At 45.9% G+C, this 21441-nt stretch overlaps 1 protein-coding gene across 3 annotated transcripts in view; it reads right to left on the minus strand.

Moving 5' to 3' along the window:
- Positions 1-750: 750 nt before the first annotated feature.
- UBE2W (ubiquitin conjugating enzyme E2 W) overlaps positions 751-21441 on the minus strand; it is a 68149-nt gene continuing 47458 nt past the window's right edge. For 2 of the 3 annotated variants that reach the window (XM_068237510.1, XM_068237511.1), the window contains exons 4-7: positions 20625-20780; positions 11396-11446; positions 9219-9294; positions 751-896 (exon numbers count right to left, since the gene is read on the minus strand). In XM_068237510.1, coding sequence (XP_068093611.1) covers positions 883-896; positions 9219-9294; positions 11396-11446; positions 20625-20780 — 297 coding nt within the window. In that variant the 3' untranslated portion in view covers positions 751-882. The remainder of the gene's footprint in view (positions 897-9218; positions 9295-11395; positions 11447-20624; positions 20781-21441) is intronic. The other variant, XM_068237512.1, reaches the window with a different exon arrangement.

Below are 21441 nucleotides of genomic sequence, written 5' to 3' on the forward strand. Positions count from 1 at the left end.
AAAGCATGTAATGTATACTGACTCCTGATCAGCAAGCTTGTCTCATATCCGTAACTCAAAGGGCACTGAAGCAAGAATAAGGTTGACAGTCTTGGAGTTTATTATGCCTTTTAATCAAGCTGATTGGCTTTCATAAATAACTGGTTTGGATACTTGACCCATTACCCATCAAACCAAAGCAAAGCAGTCCACGATGGGTGTAGTTGGTGGTTAGGTCCACAAAATGGTTGTGTTAGCGGTGTACAGGCAAAATGTCCACCTCCAGTCACCTAGAACCTAGCAGATCTCACACATTTTACTCTAAACTAGTATATACAACTTATATAATTTTTACCACACAGGACTGAGATTTTTGTACCTGTTCATTGCACTCACTCACAAAATAACCTGACAAAGGAAACAAGTTAATAAATATACAGAGTTCCTGTTTCGCAGTCCTTCAGGTCAAGCGTGTTCAGCCGCTCTCATGATCACAGTGCGTAATATCCCGGTGTCATGGATGGCAATGTATTGTTGGAAGCGTTCCTTCTTATCCGATGCATTTGGTAAACATATCCAGGACGGCCGCCCATGCATATATCATTGTTATTGCACAATACATGAGGACCTGGGAAATCTTGGAAAGCATAAGACAGAGTTAAATGGAATTTCATCCTGATGCCTGCATTAATCCAGTATGACTAACAAAGCATGTCAGCTGCATGTGCTGAGACAGCTGTCAACATGCGCCACAATGCACACTAGTAAAAATGCAGTGTAAAGGAAGTAGTTTATTTCGTTGAGTCACCTTCAGTCAAAAGGTTAAAGTTCAAAGACTGGAAGGATCAAAGTGCTCATGTAGTCAGTAGGATAATCATCTTCTAGGAGGTCTTCAGACTGGCATCAACATGTGTCATCTATATGCAGAAATGGGAGAGAAAAGAATCACATTAGAAAAAGAGGCACTTTTTACTAAGACTAGGGATGACTAATGAGATGCAAATAATTGAAAGTTCATGCAGGATTTTGTATGCAAATTTATGCAGCTTGAAAATGGACCAATCAAGTCCCACCTAGGCTTAAACGGATTATGCTGCTTGAAAATGGACTAATCAATTTAAACCTTGGTGGGACTTGATTGGTCCATTTTCAAGCTGCATATATTTGCATACAAAATTTACATAACCCTGCATGAACTCTGAATTATTTGCATCTCATTGACCGGGATAACAGTATAAACTTTCTATAAACCGTGAATGACAGCTAAAGTTTAAATCTATGCAGGTACATATTATGCCTGGTACACACAATGCAATTTCCTGTCAGATTGATGGGTTGAATCGATAATTGCCAACATGTTCAATCTGCTGCCGATTGAGAACGGGATCGATTTTGTGCAGTACTAATCTGAAAATTGATCCCATTCTCAATCGGGAGCACAGGGGACATGTCAACAATTATTGATTCTACCTGTTTTAATGGGAAATTGCATGGTGTGTACCAAGAATAATATGCAAGTATTGTACCAGTGTCGATATTTGGTGTACACCATTGTCTTTATTATTATGTACCACAGGTTTGTTTGTTAGTTTGTACAGCGCCATGGAAAACGTTGGCACTTTAAAAATCAATAATAATACTGTAATAATAAATTGTGTGTACCAGGCATAATTCAGGCCTTGTCCACACATGCAGATCTCTAACTAATAAGGCACACGACAGGATTGCCAATCCAATGTACACAAATGTGCATCGGCACATCCATCTGACTTTCTGTTCCCGACAAGCTGCACCCATTTTCCTGCATCTGTCATATGCAATCAGTAGTTCGCGCTTTGGTTACATGAACTGATCGGCATTTACATGCACTCCCAATCACTTACTAAACAATAAGACAATTGTTTATTGGCCTTCTCCCAATCCTACAGCAGACAAACTCGCATGTGATTAACACACAAGCGAATCATTTGTGATCCGATCTTTAGTAGACTGTGAATACGACAAGCCCGACATGTCAGACACAAAGAACAGAAACTGTACAGCGTGCTGCTAGTGGCCGTCTCTGCTAGTCATTTAGCGTCAGTCATTCATATTACATCGTACCGTAATTCAAACCTGCCTAATCCTTTCTCATCCAATATGAGGTTTTAAAGGGACACTTGTAGGGGGGTCGGGGTAAAATGAGTTGAACCTACCCGGGGCTTCTAATGCTCCCCCGCAGACATCCTGTGCCCGCACAGGCACTCACCGATGCTCCGGCCCCACCTTTAAAGTCTGAAAACCCCTGCACCTGCGTTGCCGTGTCCTCGATCCCGCTGATGTCACCAGGAGCATACTGCATAGGCCCAGTATGGTCTGTGTCTGCGCAGTACGCTCCTGACGACATCAGCAGCATTGAGGACATGGCAACGCAGGCACAGTGGTTTTCAGACTTTAAAGGCTGACATTTCAGAAGGGAACCGCGGGGCCGGAGCATCGGTGAGTGGCTGCGCAGCCACAGGATGTCTGCAGGGGACCGTTAGAAGCCCCAGGTAAGTTCAACTCATTTTCCCCCGACCCCCCTACAGTATTCCTTTAAGAACTCTATCCAAATACATTATTTGCTAAATAATGATGTCTGTAACGCAATGCGATTTCCACTGTCTCACCAGTTCCTACTGGGGCCAACCCTGCATATCGGACTTGTTTTACAGTGTGGTGTCATGTGTACGGTCATAAACAAGAAAGGGTGTGTGCGTGCAAAAGACTGCCAAGAGAAGGTCTGATACTGCTCATAGAAGTGGTCATGTGACTGAAAGTCATAAATGCTTTACTTTTATCAAAAACTTTGCAAATTAACTCGTAGTCACTTGTACATGACTGCTGAATTCCTGGAAGTCAGCAAAAGGGTGACTGAAATGAAACCGATATAAAAGGAAGTCTTTTGACTCACTCATGCTAGGCCGTTATACGGATCCTCTGCTTATGACCCTCTCTTCAGGTCTCCTTGAAATGCAGACCATTTTAGTTACTAATCAATGAGAAATGGATTAAGGCATCTAGCTGCTACATTCTTGTACATGTTACCTGTCCCTGTGCTGCTAGAAGTGAAAATGTATCCTTTCATCTTTCATAACACAGTGGTAAAGGGGGGGGGGGGGGGGGCAGAGAGCAGCAGTGGGGGGACAGAGGCATGTCATGAGGCAGAGAGCATGCCTATGTATCCCATCTAACACACCACCCCCCCTTTGCAGGCAATCCAGCGCTGGCTCCCCCAAAGTGTCCCTGAATCCTCCCTCGACAAGCCTGACAAGCGCTGATTTATTTACCTTTCCTGGCTCCAGCGGAGGGGCTGTTGTGGCTCTCCGCGCGGAGATAGGCGAAAAAAGCTGATCTCTGTCGGGTCCGCTCTACTGTGCAGGAGACCTGCGCGTGCGCAGTAGAGCAGCCCAACAGCGATCAGCTAATTCTGCCTATCTCTGAGCGGAGAGCCGATACTGTGCCTGCGCTGGAGACGGGAAGGTAAATATTTACATCCCCGCTGTTCGGGGAGCTTTATTGCCGCTGCCGTGGGACTGAGGAGGTCAAGGGAATCCCCTCAATAGGATCCGGAGGCTTCCCCCACCTGAGGTGAGTACCCCCCAGGGGAGTTTTTTTTCGTTACAGGTTTTCTTTAAACTCCTGTGCTTTCAAATGGCCATATCTGCCATCTCTGCCATAGGCAGTCATGTGACACGGGAGAGATCAGATTACAACCTGTGATTAGACACAAATGAGGGGGAAAGAAACAGGCTAAACTCTCAATACATACAGGGTGCAATTCTCTATGTATTTCTTCAGTCCTGTGCAAGAGTTCAGGTCCACTTTAAGCACATTTTTAGGAGAAAAATAAATATATTTACATAGATCTGCACCTCAGTCCTGAAAGAGTGACAAATAAGGAAGAAGGAGGGACAGAGAGACTGGGTTTCCAAAGAGGGACTGTCCCTTCAAAGGACAATTGGGAGCTATTAGATGTCACCAGGCAGAGGGCAGTGGGCGCTGCACTCTGATATTTTAGCTTGCACCACAGTGATCAGTGTGGCAATAGAGATGTACTCAATACGTGTGTTCAGTCCTGACCCGCCTGGCATAAACTTTCATTGCTTTTGCTGAAAGGGAGACTTGTTCCCATTCATATAAAATGAGAAGTCATCAGTGAGAGAAACGCACTGTGAGCAATTCTCATGTGGATACTAGACCTGCTATTCTCCCTGCTAGCAAATGAGTAGGTTGCTGCTGCTGTGTACATCGACCAAGCTGTATCTGCCCATTACTGAAATATCCATCCTGGATGGACTTATCCGGCAGGATAACAAGCCCTAATCCACCATCTCATTTTCCCAGCTTAGAAGAAAATTATCATAAAGATTTTTTTTTTCTGTGCTAAAAGTAGGACAATGCTGAGTGGCTCAGGGTCATATCATGTGTTTTCAGTATTACTCAGAGCTTCTGGACAGAAAACACATCCCTTACAATGACTTTCCTGTTATTTGGCCTTTAATGTCAGGAAAGAAATGCTTCTGAAAGGGTGGGAACATACTTCTCTATCAAGGGATTCTGTGAAACAACTCAGCACCTCTAGAATGGTTTAGCCTGTGAGAATGGCTAGGGCAGGGCACTGGCTGTAGGACAGATGGGTGGGCAAAGACCACGCGTGATGGCTGGGGGGGGGGGGGGGGGGGAGAGGGGAAGCGAGGGTGGCTGGGAGAGGGGAAGCGCGGGTGGCTGGGAGAGGGGAAGCGCGGGTGGCTGGGAGAGGGGAAGCGCGGGTGGCTGGGAGAGGGGAAGCGCGGGTGGCTGGGAGAGGGGAAGCGCGGGTGGCTGGGAGAGGGGAAGCGCGGGTGGCTGGGAGAGGGGAAGCGCGGGTGGCTGGGAGAGGGGAAGCGCGGGTGGCTGGGAGAGGGGAAGCGCAGGTGGCTGGGAGAGGGGAAGCGCGGGTGGCTGGGAGAGGGGAAGCGCGGGTGGCTGGGAGAGGGGAAGCGCGGGTGGCTGGGAGAGGGGAAGCGCGGGTGGCTGGGAGAGGGGAAGCGCGGGTGGCTGGGAGAGGGAAAGCGCGGGTGGCTGGGAGAGGGGAAAGCGCGGGTGGCTGGGAGAGGGAAAGCGCGGGTGGCTGGGAGAGGGGAAAGCGCGGGTGGCTGGGAGAGGAAAAGCGCGGGTGGCTGGGAGAGGGAAAGCGCGGGTGGCTGGGAGAGGGAAAGCGCGGGTGGCTGGGAGAGGGAAAGCGCGGGTGGCTGGGAGAGGGAAAGCGCGGGTGGCTGGGAGAGGGAAACCGCGGGTGGCTGGAAGAGGGAAAGCGCGGGTGGCTGGGAGAGGGAAAGCGCGGGTGGCTGGGAGAGGGAAAGCGCGGGTGGCTGGGAGAGGGAAACCGCGGGTGGCTGGGAGAGGGAAACCGCGGGTGGCTGGGAGAGGGAAAGCGCGGGTGGCTGGGAGAGGAAAAGCGCGGGTGGCTGGGAGAGGGAAAGCGAGGGAAAGCGCAGGTGGCTGGGAGAGGGGAAGCGTGGCTGGGAGAGGGGAAGCGCGGGTGGCTGGGAGAGGGGAAGTGAGGGAAAGCGCGGGTGGCTGGGAGAGGGGAAGCGAGGGAAAGCACGGGTGGCTGGGAGAGGGGAAGCGAGGGAAAGAGCAGGTGGCTGGGAGAGGGAAAGAGCAGGTGGCTGGGAGAGGGGAAGCGCGGGTGGCTGGAAGAGGGGAAGCGAGGGTGGCTGGGAGAGGGGAAGCGCGGGTGGCTGGGAGAGGGGAAGCGCGGGTGGCTGGGAGAGGGGAAGCGCGGGTGGCTGGGAGAGGGGAAGCGCGGGTGGCTGGGAGAGGGGAAGCGCGGGTGGCTGGGAGAGGGGAAGCGCGGGTGGCTGGGAGAGGGGAAGCGCGGGTGGCTGGGAGAGGGGAAGCGCGGGTGGCTGGGAGAGGGGAAGCGCGGGTGGCTGGGAGAGGGGAAGCGCGGGTGGCTGGGAGAGGGGAAGCGCGGGTGGCTGGGAGAGGGGAAGCGCGGGTGGCTGGGAGAGGGGAAGCGCGGGTGGCTGGGAGAGGGGAAGCGCGGGTGGCTGGGAGAGGGGAAGCGCGGGTGGCTGGGAGAGGGGAAGCGCGGGTGGCTGGGAGAGGGGAAGCGCGGGTGGCTGGGAGAGGGGAAGCGCAGGTGGCTGGGAGAGGGGAAGCGCGGGTGGCTGGGAGAGGGGAAGCGCGGGTGGCTGGGAGAGGCGGAAGCGCGGGTGGCTGGGAGAGGGGAAGCGCGGGTGGCTGGGAGAGGGGAAAGCGCGGGTGGCTGGGAGAGGGGAAAGCGCGGGTGGCTGGGAGAGGGGAAAGCGCGGGTGGCTGGGAGAGGGGAAAGCGCGGGTGGCTGGGAGAGGGGGGAGAGGGGGGAGGGAGTGCGGCTGGGAGAGGGGAAGCGCGAATGGCTGGGTGAGTGGAAAAGCGGGTGGAATCGGATGTATGTAATGGAGTGTGGCTGCGGGGATTGGTAGATCAGTTAGGGCTGGGACGCAAAAGAAATTGCAAATCGCATCAAAACTGCTAGCACTATTTTATGGGAATTTGTACACAGAACATTGAAAGCTTTCCGAAGCGATTTTAAGTACAGGTAGTCCTCGACTTACAAAACACCAGACATTACGATCAGCACAAAAATGGGTACAAGTTAAAAAAAAATTATAGTTTTTGAGAAAATCAAAGAATACAAATAAAAAAACTAGTAAGAAAAATGTTTTTTAAACTCAGTAAAATTACGTTTTGCTGTGTTACACTATACTATATAGTGAGCTCAAAGTTCTGCATACACATTTTACATATTTTAAAGAAAATCTGTGATCCAGCCCTGGATAAAGGGGGACAACGCAGAGGACCGGGCCTGCGGTGAGGGACTGAGACTGCTGCTAGGGGCTGGAAGAAGTCCCATTCGTCTCGGAAGTCCTTTAAACTGAACCTAAAGTGAAGGTAGGAAAAAGAGTTTCACTTACCTGGGGCTTCTTCTAGCCCCCTGCAGCTGTCCTGTGCCCATGTCGGTCCTAAACGATCCTCCGGTCCCTCGCTGCGGCATAGTTTAGTTTCTGCCTACTGATCAGTCGGTGGGCCATTGCGCCTGTGCGACCCTGGCTGTGCGCAACATCCTTGTTCGTGCCTCCGGCGGCAAGATCATCCAGCGCAGGCGCAGTATGAGGTTTTCTCTTACTGTGCCTGTGCAGGGCGCCCTTATCGCCAGGAGCGCAAAAGAGAATCCACACGGCCAGGGCCGCACAAACGCAGTGGCCCGCTGACTGACAAAACTAAGTCACTGTTTATATAATTTTATAGTTGATATAATTTTAGAGAGCTGGAGCTAATAAGATTTGGAAGGAACATACACTGTTGTAGAGCAGATTTCTCCACTAAGGAACATGGGCTTTTATTGTGTTTGTTAGTACATATACAAGTCATTGTCCAGTGTGTGGGCAGCTGCAGTCTGCACCATTCAGTCTGGTTTTGCTAAAATGACAAAAGTACCACAAACCACAGATCCTCAAAACTGTACACAGCCACTTCAGACTTAACAGGATAATAAATCATGCATAATCAGTCCCTCTATCTGGTTTCATAAGACTGTGCTTTTAATAAGCTTCTCAGATCCACAAATCACCCGCTGAACTTATCAGTGACACATCCGGGGTTAGTATATAGTGATAACATGTCCCACATCCCATAAATCACTGGCACAGCATCGCCCACATGCATGTACAGTGAACACCTAATAACTAAGCAAAAGATTGAATATGTCGCCCATGCAGCTAACAGTATGTACCACTCAGCAGTACAGACAGTGTGAATAATAAAGTTCATTTCACGCCACATAGGCTCACGTCACGTGACCTCTAAGCATTATAAACAATTACACGACCAGCTTGGTTTTGTTATCAGGACATAAATGGGTTCCCCCTGCAAAAGCACAGCAAGATCACCCACACACCCCCACCCCCCAAAAATGCATTGGAAAGGTTTAAAGTAAGCGGAGAACAGGGCAGCCAGGCAATTGACATTGTATAAAAGGGAATAAATATGTTGGGGGGGGGGGGGAGGGGAGGGGCTGCTATACACCCACAAGAGGGAGCATATATGAAGATGGGAATTTCTGACTTTAAAGTCGGAAAACCACTGCGCCTGCATGGCCACGGTCTCACTCTTGCTGGCGTCACCGGGAGTGTACTGCACAGACACAGTACTGTCTGTGACTGCACAGTACGCTCCCGGTGACGTCAGCGGGAGCAAGGATGCAGCCACGCAGGCGCAGTGGTTTTCCGACTTTAATGTCGGAAATTCTGGAAGTGAACTGGTGTCGGGGACTGGTGCATCGGTGAATGGCTGCGCAGGCACAGGACGTCTCCAAGGGAACGTTAGAAGCCCCAGGTAAGCTCAACTTCCCCCCCCCCCCTACAGTACTCCTTCAGAGCAATACTGAAGCGACTGTGGGGAAAAAAGGCAGATACTCACCTATAAGCCTCGTACACACGCCTGAGGCATCCGCTAACGACCCCCAACACCCAAACATGAGAGTGATCCACCCGGTGGATCTACTCAACTTCAGAGACGCCAATCCCATTCTTCACGCCACTCCCCGCATGACACCACACACGCGCCGCTTGCCGTCCCTCCTTCGCGCCCCCCACCCCCATATAGCAACGCAGCATGTCGCGGTTACACAGCTAACAGGCTAGTGTGCAGCCCGGCCCAGCAATGTCACCCAAGGGGATCAGGCCCTGATCCCCGATGGGCGACATCAGTTGGAAATGCGTAGGCGGCCATAGAGAAGGAAGGCTCTGGCTCTCAAAGCCTACCTGGATCCTCTCTTGTCCTCATTCCAACGCACTCCCCGGCTCAAATCTGAAACCTCTGGGAACCCACGGAAGCACTCAAGTCCCTGAGTGCTTCTGAAGATGAGGGGCTCCATACTGGGAATGGAGAGAGAGAGAGAGCGAGAGCGAGAGCGAGAGCGAGAGCGAGAGTGAGCGAGAGAGAGAGAGAGAGAGAGAGAGAGAGAGAGAGAGAGGCTTCAGTATCACTTTAAGGGGACAAACAGAAAACACCGATCCCTGTCTCCCTAGGATATGGTAAGAAAAAACCTTGAGATTTGCTTTATCAAGTAATATTTGCATAAAGCTCAAATCCAATCTGATCAGTTTTATCAAAAGTTGTTTCAAGTTAAAAAAAAAATATAATAATGATACCCCTGCTCAATGTAGCTTGGAAGCGGATGCACTTACCGTGGTACCACCATTTCGTTTTCTTTGGATTTTTGTTGCACGTTCTTACATAAAAGGAATTATCTGGAGGTCTTCTCTAAAAGAAAAAGAATAAAATGTTAACGTTAGGACTGCTGCGACTTTTAGTCTTCTGTGCTTTGAAGCCAAAATCCAGGCAAGTATGAAACATCTGTATGTATTCTAATTTGGAGCAACATTTTAAATGCAATAAAGCAGCCACATACCTATGCTAAATGCTTCTAAGACCGTATAAATGGACACTGGTCTCGTGTTCTTATATCACACCAAGTGTAACTGAGAAGGGTAACACTTTACCACTGCTGTGCCCCTCCAAAAGCTCGCCCACTAGACTAGTTGCAGGCTGCAGGAATTTTGGGCTCCGCCATTGGCACGCATGTTAAAATGAGAAATTACCACCTACAGTAAGTGCCAGAAAAACCCAAAGAAGATAGAGGTCGCCCAAACAAAATAACAATGGTGGAGTACCGCTAATATGTGGACAGGGACAGCGCTGGGTGTGGGGTTTTTGAGCGGTTATATGGCTGCTTGTTTAGAGTAGTAGTGCAGAAGAGTTTAGCTACACTGTCCTTAATCATAGCCTGGTGATGGGAAATAGCATTGAGTGTACCAAGATTAACCAGTTAAGATTCCAGGACGTGAATTTCATGTCCGAATTAGCCCCCTGTGCATTTAAGGACGAAAAATTCACGTCCTGCTCTTTCAATTGCCGCCAGCCGCACTTGTGCGCGTGCACGCGCTCCCGCACGTTCTCGTGCACTCATTTGAATGTGAATGGCTGCTGCTAATAGCAGTTCTCATTCACTGTAAAAAAAAAAAAATAATAATTAAATGGACAGTGTCACTATTAAAGAATAAATTGTTTATACCCCCCCCCCCCCCTCCCTACACACACACACACACACAAAGTATTAACGCCTACTTAACTAATTAACTCCTTGTGTCCCCTATACTTAGCCCTAAGGTCAGTGGACACCTGTAATGGCTGCCGACCGTAGCGATCGGATGTGATCGCTAGCGCGACAGTTCTGAGACCAAACGCTGTACAGATACTTTGCTAGCTGTTGCCTAGCAATGGAGTCGCCAAACCGTACGCCATAGCGATTGGATCCAATCGCTACAAACGCACAGGCTGGCGATAATGGTAGGCCATTCTCAACTCTAAGTGAAATATGGCAGGTAGCGTATCATTTTAACCGGAACAAGATAAATAATATATTTTGAGGTGTGATATAACTGTGGCACTTATGTAAAAATTACATAGGGTGTAAAATAGGAAAAAAAAAGGTTTTTTTTTCCATTTACGCCTAATTCATTTCTATAAAATGCTTATAAAATTAAATTATTCTTGGAAACAAATATTATCCGAAGAAAGCCTAGATTGTTCTTAAAAAAAAAAAGTGTGTATCACTTTGATGGCGCAAGTAAAAAAAAAAAAAAGTTATTGGTGTATTATTGCGACACAGCTAATTTGCCAAAATTGTCAGGAATCTTAAGGGGTAAAAACCCCGGAATGCAAATGATTAAGAATAATCGGTATAATAACCAATATTCTGCCATCAGGGACAGTAAAATCTAGGTAAAATTACCAATACTCTATCGATAATGCTTGGCACCCATTTTTCCTTGTGTCTCTATTGCATTATGCAGGCACAGAAATAAGGAAAATGAAACCCGGTGTCAAGAATCCTACACAGGTAATCCATTGGTTTGGACTTGCCGTGCTAGAGGAACGTAGCAATTCAACAGACTAGATCCTCCCCCTGATCACTAACGCACTCATCTGCAGTAGGAGGTCCCTGGCTCTCCACTCCCTCCATGGAGAACATGCATGTTTGGCTGAGGGAGTGCCATAAAGGGCTCTTGCACACTACATGCCATTCCGATTTGAGGCGATTTTACATGCAGTTCCGATTCACAATTTTTAATCCGGACTGCATGCTGCGTTTGTCTTCTTGTTTTGATAGCATCCAGGAAAAATTTGAACCACATTTCAGAATCGCAAATTGGATTTGCAGTGTGCAGGTTGCCTAAAACCGTGCAGGAGATTTTGGCGCAGCTAGCGCCACCATATGCAGTAACAAGAATTACGGCTATAGCGGGGCTCAGTGAGTAATTTACCGGTAGGCACCAAGCTCAAATTACGGAGCTCAAATTACCTTTAAAACACTGGAAGCTGAATGACATCTTTCCCCACCATCCACGTGGACCTGGAAGAGGAATAGTAATTATCGCCACTGGGACTTGTGCAGGAGCAAGGTAAGCCGTATATATCGGCTATATCCTGCACCCAAATCTCCCGGCGTCTATTTCATAGGTATGCTGGCTGACAGGAGCCAAATCCCCATTTAGTAACATAGGATCGCGCTTTACCAAATATATAAAATGTTTAATAAAATAGGTTGATGACAAGTTAGATGGCTTATCAGTAAATGAAGCTGAGAAATCTCACATTAGGCCATGTGGATAAAATCTAGGTTACATTCCAGGGCCAGGAATGACAGGACCTCATTTAATCTTCCTGAAGATAATCAAGCAAACTTGCCTGCATCACACAGTGCTCTCATTGTAGCACAGCTGATGTTAAATTGTTATGTAATGATCCCAGATGCCTTCCTAGATACCATCCTGAAATAGATGGAACACACTTCATTCCACTACACTTTAATCATAACATTGTTTTGGGTAAAATAACCAGTATTTGTAATTACACAGTATAACTAAAATCATTATCAAGGTTTCTTGAGATTCAAAGTTAAAATGTGTTTTCATTATAGTTGTTACAGATTACCCAGCAAACTCATGGTGAACCAGAACTTCTAGAAGTTTGTAAGGGACTACAAAGGACCAAAAAGCCCTCTTACTAAAATGTTATGCAAAGCAAACGTTTGCCTTCTTAAAACAGAATGAATTTGCACTAATTCAGGTTGGAGTGAGCATATGATGTCTCCGATGCATCACTGCTGAATATGCAAATTATCCTTTGTTGTCCCAGTAAGCTAGCTACACCTCCAGAACCACTGGAATGCAATGATGTATCAGCCTGTTACTTGTACAGAGCCACACTAATCCAACATACAGGATCTTCTCAAAAAAATTAGCATATTGTGATAAAGTTCATTATTTTCTGTAATGTACTGATAAACATTAGACTTTCATATATTTTAGATTCAAATACACACAACTGAAGTAGTTCAAGCCTTTTATTGTTTTAATATTGATGATTTTGGCATACAGCTCATGAAAACCCAAAATTCCTATCTCAAAAAATTAGCATATTTCATCCGACCAATAAAAGAAAAGTGTTTTTAAAACAAAAAAAGTCAACCTTCAAATAATTATGTTCATTTATGCACTCAATACTTGGTTGGGAATCCTTTTGCTTAAATGACTGCTTCAATGCGGTGTGGCATGGAGGCAATCAGCCTGTGGCACTGCTCAGGTGTTAGGAAGGCCCAGGATGCTTCGATAGCGGCCTTAAGCTCATCCAGAGTGTTGGGTCTAGCGTCTCTCAACTTTCTCTTCACAATATCCCACAGATTCTCTATGGGGTTCAGGTCAGGAGAGTTGGCAGGCCAACTGAGCACAGTAATACCATGGTCAGTAAAGCATTTACCAGTGGTTTTGACACTGTGAGCAGGTGCCAGGTCGTGCTGAAAAATGAGATCTTCATCTCCATAAAGCTTTTCAGCAGATGGAAGCATGAAGTGCTCCAAAATCTCCTGATAGCTAGCTGCATTGACCCTGCCCTTGATAAAACACAGTGGACCAACACCAGCAGCTGACATGGCACCCCAGACCATCACTGACTGTGGGTACTTGACACTGGACTTCAGGCATTTTGGCATTTCCCTCTCCCCAGTCTTCCTCCAGACTCTGGCACCTTGATTTCCTAATGACATGTAAAAGTTGCTTTCATCTGAAAAAAGTACTTTGGACCACTGAGCAACAGTCCAGTGCTGCTTCTCTGTAGCCCAGGTCAGGCGCTTCTGCCGCTGTTTCTGGTTCAAAAGTGGATTCATGCTTCCATCTGCTGAAAAGCTTTATGGAGATGAAGATTTCATTTTTCAGCACGACCTGGCACCTGCTAACAGTGCCAAAACCACTGGTAAATGGTTTACTGACCATGGTATTACTGTGCTCAATTGGCCTGCCAACTCTCCTGACCTGAACCCCATAGAGAATCTGTGGGATATTGTGAAGAGAAAGTTGAGAGACGCAAGACCCAACACTCTGAATGAGCTTAAGGCTGCTATCGAAGCATCCTGAGCCTCCATAACACCTGAGCAGTGCCACAGGCTGATTGCCTCCATGCCACGCCGCATTGAAGCAGTCATTTCTGCAAAAGGATTCCCAACCAAGTATTGAGTGCATAACTGAACATAATTATTTGAAGGTTGACTTTTTTTGTTTTAAAAACACTTTTCTTTTATTGGTCGGATGAAATATGCTAATTTTTTGAGATAGGAATTTTGGGTTTTCATGAGCTATATGCCAAAATCATCAATATTAAAGCAATAAAAGGCTTGAACTACTTCAGTTGTGTGTATTTGAATCTAAAATATATGAAAGTCTAATGTTTATCAGTACATTACAGAAAATAATGAACTTTATCACAATATGCTAATTTTTGGAGAAGATCCTGTATATACAGACTGTTTCAGATTGGTTGATCCTAATCAGTGCATGGCATGGATTAATGTGACTATTGCATAGGACTTGAAGCACCCAGAGTTACAGTTTAGTTGTGAGAGATAGACTAGCACACCTAAACCAGTCTAATGAAGGGAACATTTGTCCATGGCCAGATGGCTGCTCATCAGGTCTCCTGTTACATCAAGCCAGTAATTGCACAAAATGACTGAAATTAGAATGCTAAAAAAATATAGGCAATGCCCTAACCAGTTAAAACTCTGCCCTGTATTGTTCCCCACTGCTATTTCTCAGCGGTGGCGGGGATTAGGCCTGCACGATTTTAGGAAAAAAATGAATTGTGATTTTTTTTTTGTGTGTCAAAAATTGTGATTTCGATTTTTTCACGAGTTTCATCAAATCAAGTTTTAGCACTAAAGTCACAATGCCCCAGTATAGTTTAGCCAGGTAGGTCCCTCCAGTATAGTTGCTCCAGTATAGGTGATGCTTGGTAGGTGCCTCCGGTACAGGTAGCCAGTACAGTTGCCCCCAGTATAGGTTAGCTAGGTACTGTAGGGGTTTCCAGTATCGGTAGCCAGTAATAGTATAGTTGCCCCTAGTAAAGGTTAGCTAGGTAGGTGCCACCAGTATAGTTGCCTTCAATATAGGTTAGCTAGGTAGTTGCCTCCAGTATCAGTAGCCAGTATAGTTGTCACTAGTAAAAGGTTAGCTAGGTAGGTGTCGCCAGTATAGTTGCCCCATAGGTTAGCTAGGTAGATGTCCTGCTGTATAGGTAGCCAGTATAGATGCTACTAGTAAAAGGTTAGCTAGGTAGGTGCTACCAATATAGTTGCCTCATAGGTTAGCTAGGTAGGTGTCTATAATATAGGTAGCCAGTATCATTGCCACTAGTAAAGGTTAGCTAGGTAGATGCCTCCAGTGTAGGTAGCCAGGCAGTGTAGGTGTAGCAGCAAGGAAGAGCGGCTATAGTAACAACTCTTGCATTAGTACTAGTGCTCCCTGTGATGACATGCGGTTAATATAAGTTTGTGATTTCGAAATCATCGTGCCCCATATCGCGATTTCGATTTTCAATTGTGCAGCCCTAGTGGGGACTGAGGCTGCCTCCACCTCCGAAGCACAACACACAGTCCTTAGGCTGCATTGTCACTACCTAGTTCTAACGAGTCATCCACAGAGTGACAATAGGCGGTGTGCCAAGTAGCGGAGAGGCAGGAATTATAGAATTCAGGTCAAAAGTGACAGGCAGCCAGGAGGGAGGAGGCTGCATACCCTACTACTAATGAAAAATAGCAGTGTGAAGGAATGGAGAGCAATGCTGAATTACTCAACACTAGCCCTGCTGCGTGCGTGCGTTTTTATTCCACTTTTTAGTCATTTTAATCCAATGGAAGAGAAAGGTCAATGCTAACATGAGACCATTTACAAACTATTCACTGAATTTGTTTCATACAGGCACAACAGTTAAATATAAAGGCAATAGCTCCCCAGTGAATAGGCAATATACATAGGCAAGACGATCATAATGGTTTTAAGCCTTGGATAGCACGTGAAAGGTGTTAGAACTTTTTCATTGCTCAAAAGCCTAAGGGCTGGTTAAAACAGGAGTCTGCCTGGCTTTCGCAGGCGTCGCGTTCGGGCCTTCAGTTGCGGTCGACATTTTTCTTCCCCATAGGGGGACATTAGCGGCGCCAGTTAACCACCCCAGGACGCTAAATGTAGCGCCCAGGGTCGCCTTGAACGCCAGGATCAGAACGCCACGTTCACGCAAACGTTGGTGAAAGCCCAGTAAAAACACTCCCATTCACTTGAATGGGAGCATTTAACTCAGAGTCCTGAACGCCAGCGGTAAACGCGGGGCAGACGCCCGTGTGAACCAGCCTTTAAGAAGGGGAAATCTCATATTTAAAGCAGCATGGACAGCCATACTATCACAGGAAAAAGAAACCCATATATAAGTAGTTAAATACAGTGGGTTGCAAAAGTATTCGGCCCCCTTGAAGGTTTCCACATTTTGTCACAGTGGGTTGCAAAAGTATTCGGCCCCCTTGAAGGTTTCCACATTTTGTCACATTACTACCACAAACATGCATCAATTTTATTGGAATTCCACGTGAAAGACCAATACAAAATGGTGTACATGTGAGAAGTGGATCGAAAATCATACATCATTCCAAACATTTTTTTTTACAAATAAATAACTGCAAAGTGGGGTGTGCGTAATTATTCGGCCCCCTGAGTCAATACTTTGTAGAACCACCTTTTGCTGCAATTACAGCTGCCAGTCTTTTAGGGTAAGTCTCTACCAGCTTTGCACATCTAGAGACTGAAATCCTTGCCCATTCTTCTTTGGAAAACAGCTCCAGCTCAGTCAGATTAGATGGACAGCATTTGTGAACAGCAGTTTTCAGATCTTGCCACAGATTCTCAATTGGATTTAGATGTGGACTTTGACTGGGCCATTCTAACACATAGATATGTTTTGTTTGAAACCATTCCATTGTTGCCCTGGCTTTAAGTTTAGGGTCATTGTCCTGCTGGAAGGTGAACCTCCGACCCAGTCTCAAGTCTTTTGCAGTCTCCAAGAGGTTTTCTTCCAAGTTTGCCCTGTATTTGGCTCCATCCATCTTCCCATCAACTCTGACCAGCTTCCCTGTCCCTGCTGAAGAGATGCACCCCCCAAGCATGATGCTGCCACCACCATATTTGACAGTGGGGATGGTGTGTTCAGAGTGATGTGCAGTGTTGGTTTTTGCCACACATAGCGTTTTGCATTTTGGCCAAAAAGTTCCATTTTGGTCTCATCTGACCAGAGCACCTTCTTCCACATGTTTGCTGTGTCCCCCCACATGGCTTGTGGCAAACTGAAAACGGGACTTCTTATGCTTTCTGTTAACAATGCCTTTCTTCTTGCCACTCTTCCATAAAGGCAAACTTTGTGCAGTGCACAACTAATAGTTGTCCTATGGACAGAGTCTCCCACCTTAACTGTAGATCTCTACAGCTCGTCCAGAGTCACCATGGGCCTCTTGACTGCATTTCTGATCAGCGCTCTCCTTGTTCGGTGGATGGCCTTGTCTTGGTAGGTTTACAGTTGTGCCATACTCCTTCCATTTCTGAATGATCGCTTGAACAGTGCTCCTTGGGATGTTCAAGGGTTTGGAAATCTTTTTGTAGCCTAAGCCTGCTTTAAATTTCTCAATAACTTGATCCCTGACCTGTCTTGTGTGTTCTTTGGACTTCACGGTGTTGTTGCTCACAATATTCTCTTAGACAACTTCTGAGGCCCTCACAGAGCAGCTGTATTTGTATTGACAATAGATTACACACAGGTGCACTCTATTTAGTCATTAGCACTCATCAGGCAATGTCTATAGGGAACTGACTGCACTCAGATCAAAGGGGGCCAAATAATTATGCGCAAACCACTTTGCAGTTATTGATTTGTAAAAAATGTTTGGAATCATGTATGATTTCCGTTCCACTTCTCACATGTACACCACTTTGTATTGGTCTTTCATGTGGAATTCCAATAAAACTGATTCATGTTTGTGGCAGTGATATGACAAAATGTGGAAAACTTCAAGGGGGACAAATACTTTTGCAAGCCAATGTACTTGTTCTACTTACATAACAAATGTATTGTATTGTCCACGCTTTGATTTCAGTGAATTTCATATAGTAAATAAAGAGAATTCGGTCCCTGCCGTTTGCCTTCTTGATTACCTCTGACTGAAGCCAATCCCTGATGTCACTTCCCCCCTTACTTTTTTTCTCCTAGAAATTGCCACATCTTGATATTGTCATATGTAGCTTGTTTTGTAAACACGCGAGCACAGCATAGATCAGCTGCTCAGAGCTTCCCTTAGCCAATCAGTGAGGAGGAAGAATGTGGGAGGGGAGATGAGAAGCTTCCCAATCTTCAGCGATGGCGAAAATAGTGCCAGGCTGACTGAGAAGATTTATTACAGCAGAAACATTTCTGATTAGATTGGAATGCTTGCAATGCACGATAAGGCTGCAGGGTGCATAATAAACACAGAGCAGTGGGTAAATTGAATTTAATTTTGTGGCTGACAAACCCTCTTGAAAAGGGAACTCGACGTGACAGGGATAGGGAGGCTGCCACATTTATTTCCTTTTAAACAATACCTGTTGCCTTGCAGTCCTGTTGCTCTTTTGGCATCACATGGGGGGGGGTTTGATGGATGACTATATGCCAGGGTGGGCACTGTACACACACTAGATGTGCGAATGACTGTCGGGCAAAGCGGTAATTATTGGTCATTTCGACTGATTTATCTAGTGTGTGTACGAACTTTTAGTCAGTCTTGCAACCTACGGTAAGCACGGCCATTGGAAGAGGTCTTCAAGTGGCAGCTCAAGATGGACAACTGGAAGCACGAGATGGGAAATGTAAAAAGGGCAAGATTCAACTCCTCAGACGAGGCACTGACCCTTTTCCATAGCATGCCTCAGAACAGAAACCCAAGCAAGCTAGGACCATGTGGTCTGGATGATGACACATACTGCTTTACTTCTGGCATTGGGTATATGTTCAGCCTAGGGTAATGGACTAGCCCTAAAGGCTTTAAAAGAAACCTGAAGTGCGAGAAATATGGAGGCACACATTTATTTCCATTTAAACAATGCAGATTGCTTACACCTATCCTGCTTCCTTTGCCTCTAATAATGCAGATCTGAAGTTTGTGACTGAAGTCTGACTGGATTTGCCCAATGCTTTTTTCAGGTGTGTGTGATTCAGACACTACTAATTCCAGAAGGATCAGCAATGCTGCCAGACAACTGGTATTGTTTAAAAGAGGAAATAAATATGACCATATCCTTCTCACTTCAGGTTCCCTTTAAGATATTTCATGGTGTTGGACAGAGCTTGTTATGCAGTGTGAGATGTCATTATCAGGTAACCTAATATATATATCCAGTGGCTGGATAGAGTACTGGTTAAGGGCTCTGTTTCTGACACAGAAGACCTGGGTTCAAATCTCTGCTCTTCCTATTCAGTAAGAAAGGCCCTATTCAGTAAGGAGTTCCTGCTACTCCGTACTGAGTGTGCTCTAGTCTGTGCTAACTTTTATTTTAGTATTTTAAGTATCAGAAAGGCCAAAGATAGTCATTGTGGCACGGTATACCCATTTCTTCCCTTTTGTGTGATTTATGGTTTGGTTGCACCATGAATGGTTGTTCTTGACCTAAAGGGCCCTGGGCTTAATACTTACACACCACACCAATGCTTTATGTCCTTTATTTATCCAGACAGAGAGCTTTTCCAGTACCTTGCAATCGGTAATGGATCACAAAACACAGTTAAGCCAATGGAAACAGCGATGCCCGTTTGAATTTGAGAGATGCAACTGACGCATTATTTTCTCCCAAGCACAATCTTCGCCTTCATTTTACGAGCGATTGAGCTCCTATATGGAGTATAGCGGCTCAATTGCAATCACAGTTGTGGAAATGAGGAAGAAACGCATGACAGCATTAGTGCTATTGCGCTTCCTAGTGGAAAAGGACCCGAGGCATTAAACCTGGAGGAATGTGTGCGGACATTCTCACCTTTCCTCACGCACCAAAAATCCCTTGTTCATCCCTGAAAGAGAATGGCCGTGTCTCCCTGGTTGTCCACTCAATGTAACTCCATATACAGAGCCCAGAGTAGAAGACAAGAAATGTTGGCTGAACTTTGCTGAAATGATTGTTGTCCAGTTCTGCACAACAGACCACCAAAAGTTACTGGAAATTCGGCTTTCACAAACAGTGATACTGAATTATTTATACAAATAAAGAAAGCCAAAGTCATGGTTTTGTCTGCAATTGATATCTCTATGTTTAATTACCTTCAGTGACGTAATTTAAGAGTTGAGCTCAAGGATCCTTTTAGTTCTGTAATTGTTCAATTTCCCCCAAGCACGTAGCTCCTCCAAAGCAAGTTATGAAGTGGTCTGAGCAGACTCATTACTGTCATTAGCGGTGCTGAAGCATCCAGCAATAATTTGGTTGTGAAGGAGCCATTTATGCATTGCTGCTGCCTACTATACACTGCACCTAAAAGGTAGAGATGAGAGCTTCCATTCTGCTCCGCATGTTTCAGAACAGTTAATAATAGTGAGGCCAAAAATGGGCGCCCGCTATGGGAACTACAGCTACTAATATCGGGTGCTAGGTTGCAGGCCCTATTTTTGCCCGGGGGGGGGGGGTATTAGTAGTTGGGTGGGGGACGTTATTAGTTGGGGAGAGGTTATTACTTGCCTGGTGAGGGAGGGTTATTACTTGCGGGGAGGGTTCTGAGTGAGAGTAGGAAGAGCTTAGGTCATAGTGAAATATTGGCAAATATAGCTGATATTTTACTATATTAAGGAGGTTGTATAATAATAACTTTATAGAACTTTTCTCACTGGGGACTTAACATTCTACTACCGCAATAAAATCCTTAGTTACATTTTTTTTTTCTTCTTCTTAACGCCATGCCTAAATTAGTGAACAACGTTTGCAATTGTATGCCCCATGTTTACCTGCTACTGTAGAAGTTCAATCTTAAATGCTTTCACTGTATAAGTTTAATTACAAATGATTTCTTTGCATGACTTGAGATTCCTCTGCAGCTATGTGCAACAAACGTTCCTGATATTTGTTAAAGTAAAAGACAGGTGACATTGCAAATCTGATGAGAGTTGAGCAGGGGATCCATATAAAGTACATATTCATAAGGTTTACCTTTTCTTTGCAGCTGGACAACATGCTGATTATGCTAAGACACACGGATTGCACAGACAGTGCAGGAGACCAATCTTCCGTTAAAATAGATAAACAGATATGACCGTTGCTATAAACATGAGGATGGATAGGGATATTATCACCAGTGAACATGACCTGTGAGGAAGAGAGATTACTAGCGTTAAAACCTCAGCAATAACGTACACAAATATAAATAAATAATGAGAACAGAGATGATCTGGATTAAATGTCACCACTGATGCTCACAATCGTTCAAAGTCACCCACAGATGCGTTCCCAAGGGTCACTTATGAAGCTGAGGGATTACACACTGTGGTCCCATGACTTAGTGCTGTTGCTATCACCTAGACACAAGGTATATGTATTTCCCTGGGTAATATCTGGGCCAGGACTCTATCTACATGAAATACATACATCCTCATGTAAGTGTGGGTTTCCTCTGGGTATTCCAATTTCCTCCCACATCCCCAAAAAATATACGGACAAATTAACAAAAAAACTGGCTATTGACTATAATAGGACCATAACACAATAACTGACTACAGTAGGAATTAGAATAAGTGCTCCTCTGAGGAACAGCTAGTGACATGACTATAAAGGGCCATCAGGCTTTCTCTCTGCATCCACCATATACTGTCGATATGTCGATGCAGTAATTGACACCTGCATATTACGAATAAAAGGATGGCTGTTTTGCAATACTGCAAGTTTCTGTGCCTTTTAGCCATATTCAAGTCCCACGGTCCTGTCTCAGAGCACCACGCAAGGAGTATACCGTCACTCGCTTCAACCAACA

This window comes from Hyperolius riggenbachi, chromosome 5 (assembly GCF_040937935.1).
Source record: "Hyperolius riggenbachi isolate aHypRig1 chromosome 5, aHypRig1.pri, whole genome shotgun sequence".
In the NCBI taxonomy this organism is placed as follows: domain Eukaryota; kingdom Metazoa; phylum Chordata; class Amphibia; order Anura; family Hyperoliidae; genus Hyperolius; species Hyperolius riggenbachi.